Raw genomic sequence first — 6489 nt, 5'->3', positions numbered from 1 at the left:
AGACATCTTTGTACGTGTCCTTTTCACAAATCTGATAAGACAACGAATCTCATTAATGTGTTCTTATCATATGAATTGATGGAGTTAATACCTACTACATTAATTCTCAATAATACAAAACATCACTATGCCTGCACTGTTCCCTTAAATGCCTTCCTCGTGCTTCTGTTGAGGACCTGCTATAAATACCTAACCCTCGTTTTTTTTAGATTCTCATCATCAAGAACTCAAAAACATATCGAAGCAGAGATCCGTAGCAGCAATGGCCTCCCGTCCGACACCTGCACTCCCCTCTGACACGGAGCTGATACAAGCACAGGCCGAGCTGTGGCGCCACAGCCTTCTCTACCTCAAGCAAATGACGTTCAAGTGCGCCATCGAGCTGGGCATCCCCACCGCCATCCACAACCTGGGCGGCACCGCGTCGCTGCCCGAGCTGAGCGTCGCGCTCTCCCTTCCTCCGGCCAAGCAGCCGTACCTCACCCGCCTCATGCGGCAGCTAGCCTCGTCGGGCGTCTTCACCGTCGTCGACGGAGGTGATGCCATGTCCGGCACCTACGGCCTCACCCCTCTGTCCAGCATCCTCATCGACGGCGTGCGCATCGACGGCGACGCGCACCAGGAGGCCATCGTGCTCGCTCTGTCCTCCAAGTACTACGTCGAGGCGGCCATGGGGCTCACCGACTGGTTCAGGAAGGACCACGCCACGCCGATCCCATCGCCGTTCGAGGACGTCCATGGCGCGGTGCCCTTTGAGGAGAGCATGGAACGCCTGGACCCGGAGTCCGCCAAGTTGTTCAACCAGGCGTTGGCTGCGCATGATCACATGGGGATCGGCGTGCTGCTGCGGCAGTGCGGCCAGGTGTTCAGCGGGCTGCGGTCACTGACAGACTGCTGCGGCGGCGACGGCACGACGGCGAGGTCCATCGCCAAGGCCTTCCCTCATGTCAAGTGCACCGTGCTGGACCTTCCACAAGTGATCAACAATGCCCCTCCTTCCGATGGTTCGGTTACCTATGTTGCTGGTGACATGTTTCATTCCATCCCACCTTCTCAGGCTGTGATGCTCAAGGTAAAAAAAAAAGAACAGGAATTAGCACTGAGCAGTTCTCTCTGTATATTTGTTTCTCTCATATGACGGAGATGGGAGGTAAGTTAACTTACGACTCCACAGAAAACGTAATAATAGATTTATACATAATTAATTAATTATGAATTATTAAAAAAATATAAAATAGATTAATATGATTTTTTAAAACAACTTTCCTATAGAAATTTTTTACAAAAAATATACTGTTTAGCAGTTCGGGAAACGTGCGTGTGGAAAACGAGGGGAGCTTAGTTAACTTATCCTATGGCCAAACGTGGCCCTCCTCTAAATAGTTAATCAGTTACTTTTATTTAATCCTAACTCTCTTATATAATGTTTATTAGAAAAAACTACAAATTGAAACTTAGAGTGTAAAATCATACATAATTTACATAGCAAAAATGATTTGACTTTTTCATGGAAAATATGGCGCTACAATATAGCTAGTCCAGAGAGGGATGAAGCTGGAATAAAATAAAGATGGGTGCTACTTGTTTGCTATACTATATATACTATGGAGTTCAGTTTGCTGCAGGTATATATGCATGAGTTTAGATTGACGGATCAGTGACATATGGTGAAATTATATGAAATTTAACTTAAAAGGAATTGTGAACCAGGTTCCTCGGCACCCCCTCTCTCAACACATAGCACCCATGAGTCCCAAAGAGTATGATCCCTGTATGTATAAGTTAACTCATAGGCTTTTATCCATGTGTGTTTGTAGGTTGTTCTGCATTTCTGGAGCGATGAGAATTGCGTGAAAATATTATCTCAATGCAAGAAGGCCATCCCTTCACGTGCAGATGGAGGAAAGGTGATCATCATAGATGTAGTGATCGGCTCTTCTACTTCGGGGCCAATACTGGAAACCCAACTTCTATTGGATATGATCATGCTGGTGAACTTCCAAGGCAGACAACGTGATGAGAATGACTGGAGCCACATCTTTAAGAAAGCAGGGTTCAGTGAATATAAGATTGTCAAGAAATTGGGAGCTCGATGTGTCTTCGAGGTCTATCCATAAGGTTGTGTGTGCCTTCCTTGATGTGTGCACCCACCCGAACACACACATATATCTATGGTACTAAGGGAATAAATAAGACAAGTGTGGGTGTGCAATACTATACTACTATAGTATATACATGGAATAATACTTTGCTATTAAACTGTGAGATTCAATACTATATTGTATTCATTTCAGTACTGTATTCATGAAAATATACAATACAATATGAGTACCGAAAATCTAAATTTAGTTTATTCTGATTGTTTGGTCCACAGTGATTTGACCATAAGTGTGTGGAAAGAGCTAGACACATTAGGTCATTCCTAGTGGAATGTCTCATTTTTATGTTTGCACAAGTGTCTTATAAGCACCAGGGCATTAAATTGGTATGAAATGTCGTATTTCATCATTTTGTTATTTCATAGGCAATACATGCAAAAGATAAGCTATATCGGAAACAGGGTATACATGGTTTCGGATCAAACTAATTGCATCTCTCTCTGCATTGATTTGTTATATCATCAAAAATATTGATCTCCCACCGTATTTAATAAAAATAAAACTCCTATTGAGAGTGTCCTTTCTAGAGAGTCCCTGATATCACACACCATTAATATGACAACATATATAAATGAGTTATAACAATTAAATAGTACTTTCATAAAACAAATATTTATTTATTTTTATATTTTAATAAAATAATATAGTCAAAAGATAGATTTAGAAGATTGTTCCACTACTAGAGAAACCATTTTTGCAAACAAGCCGGAGCGATTTTTGCATGCGGTTGTCCCAACCGCATGCACCAAATCGTCTGCAAAAATGCAAATCTTTGCATGCGGCCAGACCACCCGCATGCGAAAATCCGATTTTCACATGCGGGCACTTAAGCCGACCGCATGCAAAGAGAAAAAATCACGAAAAAAATAAAATTCATAAAATAAAAAATGAAAAAAAAAACCTTGCGTTGCCGCCGCCGCTCGAGCTCGTCGTTGTCGCCGTTGTCGTCGCTAGCCGCCTGAGACCACCGCCGCCACCATCCAAGACCGCCGCCACCGCCCCCTGAGACTGCCGCTGTCGAGCACCGAGCTCCACCGTAGGGCGGCAGATCCGGCCCTCCGATGACGGGTCTCTCGAGGACGGCGGCATCCGATCCGTCGCCGTGTGCACGCCGCCCGCCCCCGAGCACCGAGCTCCTCCGATCCCTAGGGCGGCGGATCCAGCCCTCCCGATGATGGCGCCGCCGGATCCGCCGCTCTTGCCGCCCGTCGACGCCGTCGGATCCGCCGCCCTCACCGCCTATGGATGCCGCCGGATCCGCTACCCTCACCGTCGGATCTACCGCCCTCGCCGCTTGCCGATGCCATCGCCTTTCTCGTGTCGGCAAGAAGAGAGGATAGGAGAGGAGAGGAAAAGTCATGAGGGATGCCGCTTGGAAAGATCATAAGGGATGCCGCTTGGAAATTAACCTAGGTTTGATATCTTAGTGCTCAAAATTTTATTTGAGACGAGTTCTTCAAAATTTAGTGCAGTCTGTTCAGTTAGGTACGGAAGTTCCATTGAGAGTCAAAAATTTTCTATTAGGTTCGGTTGGAAAATTAACAGAGATTCTGTTATGCCATTTTGTTCGGTTTTTCTTTGGCTAGGTGGAAAACATAACGGACATTCTGTTAGCTCTGAACAGAATAACAGATGTATATTGGTTATATGTATATATACTAGTTAAATACCCATGTTTTGCTATGGATTTTATGATGTATTATCAAATTTTCTTATATGAAATAGTTCCCTTAATTTAGATTTATATGTAGATATCAATTTTTAATATCAAGAAATTTGAGGACTAAATTGTAAACCTGTAGAGATGGTGCCACCACAACTACTTCTTTTTTAGAAGGATATAACCAATATACATCGAATAATACATGATTTTAGGATAGACAAAATGACTTACCATATGAAACATTGGCAATAATTTGTTTAGATTTCATACTTTTCTTTTTCTAAAATTCTTATTTCAGAAAGCATAAACTAAAAACCAAAATTATTTGACAATGATTCTGCACCTTCTTTGTATCCACTGCTTATCACGAATCTGACAAAACACTGAATCTCATTAAAGGTTACATATCATACGAATTGATGGGGTTAATACCTACTACATTAATTCTCAATACAAAACATCACTATGCCTGTACTAATTAATTCATAATACAAACATCACTGTACCTGCACTGTTCCCTTAAATTCCTTCATCAAGCTTCTGTTCAGACAATTTTTTGCTTATAAACTGCTATAAATACCTAACCCCTCACCCTCTAGATTCTCATCATCAAGAGCTCAAAAACATATCGAAGCAGAGATTCCATAGCAGCAATGGCGGGTAACCAAGCCAAGACACCTGCACTCCCCTCCGACACGGAGCTGGTTCAAGCACAGGCCGAGCTGTGGCGCCACAGCCTTCTCTACCTCAAGCAAATGACGCTCAAGTGCACCATCGAGCTGGGCATCCCCACCGCCATCCACAACCTGGGCGGCACCGCGTCGCTGCCCGAGCTGAGCGTCGCGCTCTCCCTTCCTCCGGCCAAGCAGCCGTACCTCACCCGCCTCATGCGGCAGCTAGCCTCGTCGGGCGTCTTCACCGTCGTCGACGGAGGTGATGCCATGTCCGGCACCTACGGCCTCACCCCTCTGTCCAGCATCCTCATCGACGGCGTGCGCATCGACGGCGACGCGCACCAGGAGGCCATCGTGCTCGCTCTGTCCTCCAAGTACTACGTCGAGGCGGCCATGGGGCTCACCGACTGGTTCAGGAAGGACCACGCCGCGCCCATCCCCCCGCCGTTCGAGGACGTCCATGGCGCGGTGCCCTTTGAGGAGAGCATGGCGCGCCTAGACCCGGAGTCCGACAGGTTGTTCAACCAGGCGTTGGCTGCGCATGATCACATGGGGATCGGCGCGCTGCTGAGGCAGTGCGGCCAGGTGTTCGGCGGGCTGCGGGCACTGACGGACTGTTGCGGCGGCGACGGCACGACGGCGAGGGCCATCACCAAGGCCTTCCCTCATGTCAGGTGCATCGTGCTGGACTTTCCACGAGTGATCAACAATGCCCCTCCTTCCGATGGTTCGGTTACCTATGTTGCTGGTGACATGTTTCATTCCATCCCACCTTCTCAAGCTGTGATGCTCAAGGTAATAATAAAAGAAAAGGAACAGGAATTAGCACTGAACAGTTCTCTCTCTCTATATTTGTTTCTCTCATATCTCCTCCTCTAAATAGTTAATCAGTTACTTTTATTTAATCCTAACTCGATCTCTTATATAATGTTTATTAGAAAAAACTACAAATTGAAATTTAGAGTGTAAAAACATACACAATTTACGTAGCAGAAATGATTTGACTCTTTCATGGAAAAATATGGCGCTACAATGTAACTAGTCCCGAGAGGGATGAAGCTAGAATAAAATAGAGATGGATGCAGTTTGCTGCAGGTATGCATCAGTTTAGATTAACGGAGTGACATATGGTGAAATTATATGAAATTTAACATAAAAGGAATTCGGAACCAGGTCTACCCCTGAGTCCCAAAGACTATGGTCCTTTGTATGTATAAGTTAACTCATAGACTTTTATCCATGTGTCTTTGTAGGTTGTTCTGCATTTCTGGAGTGACGAGAATTGCGTGAAAATATTGGCTCAACGCAAGAAGGCCATCCCTGCACGCGCAGACGGAGGAAAGGTGATCATCATAGATGTAGTTATTGGCTCTAGATCTTCTACTTCGGGGCCAATATTGGAAGCCCAACTTCTAATGGACATGCTCATGCTGGTAAACTTCAGAAGCAGGCAACGTGATGAGAATGACTGGAGCGACATCTTTAAGAAAGCAGGGTTCAGTGAATATAAGATCGTCAGTAAACTGGGAGCTCGATGTGTCTTCGAGGTCTATCCATAAGGTTGTGTGTGTGCCTTCCTTGATGTGTGCATGAATGAGACCCAAACACACACATACATGTATGGTACTAAGGGAATAAATAAGACAAGTGTGGGTGTGTAATACTATACTACCGTAGTGCATACGTGGAATAATACTTTGTTGTTAAATTGTGAGATTTAATACTATATTGTATTCATTTCGGTACTGTATTCATGAAAAAATACAATACTATTGTATCAATACTCAGGACATGAATGTTGAGTACCGAAAATCTAAATTTCACATAGGTCATTCCCAGTGGAATGTCTCATTTTTATGTTTGCACAAGTGTCTTATAAGCATAGGGCATTAAATTGGTATGGAATGTCGTATTTCATCATTTTTTTTATTTCATAGGCAATACATGCAAAACATAAACTATATCAGAGATCAAACCAATTGCATCTCTCTCT

General features: G+C 44.4%; 1 protein-coding gene across 1 annotated transcript; it reads left to right on the top strand.

The window, feature by feature from the left end:
• The first annotated feature begins 262 nt into the window (after positions 1–262).
• Positions 263–6055, top strand: LOC102711544 (flavonoid O-methyltransferase-like protein Os11g0303600). The gene is made up of 4 exons (XM_006657643.2): positions 263–1072; positions 1818–2105; positions 5154–5291; positions 5750–6055. Exons 1-4 carry the CDS (start codon positions 263–265, stop codon positions 6053–6055), a joined length of 1542 nt encoding a protein of 513 aa, XP_006657706.2.
• The last annotated feature ends 434 nt before the right edge of the window (positions 6056–6489 follow it).

The sequence above is a fragment of the Oryza brachyantha genome, chromosome 7 (genome assembly GCF_000231095.2).
Source record: "Oryza brachyantha chromosome 7, ObraRS2, whole genome shotgun sequence".
Taxonomy (NCBI): Eukaryota; Viridiplantae; Streptophyta; class Magnoliopsida; order Poales; family Poaceae; genus Oryza; species Oryza brachyantha.
Note: the sequence above shows the minus strand (reverse complement) of the source record. Positions and strands in the feature narration are given on the sequence as shown.

What these genes read in the sequence shown, in the direction of transcription:
- LOC102711544 (XM_006657643.2), top strand. Translation starts at nt 263, where the DNA reads ATGGCCTCCCGTCCGACACCTGCACTCCCCTCTGACACGGAGCTGATA. An exon ending in CTCAGGCTGTGATGCTCAAG is followed by an intron (nt 1,073 to 1,817) that starts GTAAAAAAAAAA and finishes GTGTGTTTGTAG; the next exon opens with GTTGTTCTGCATTTCTGGAG. An exon ending in GAGCTCGATGTGTCTTCGAG is followed by an intron (nt 2,106 to 5,153) that starts GTCTATCCATAA and finishes GCCATCACCAAG; the next exon opens with GCCTTCCCTCATGTCAGGTG.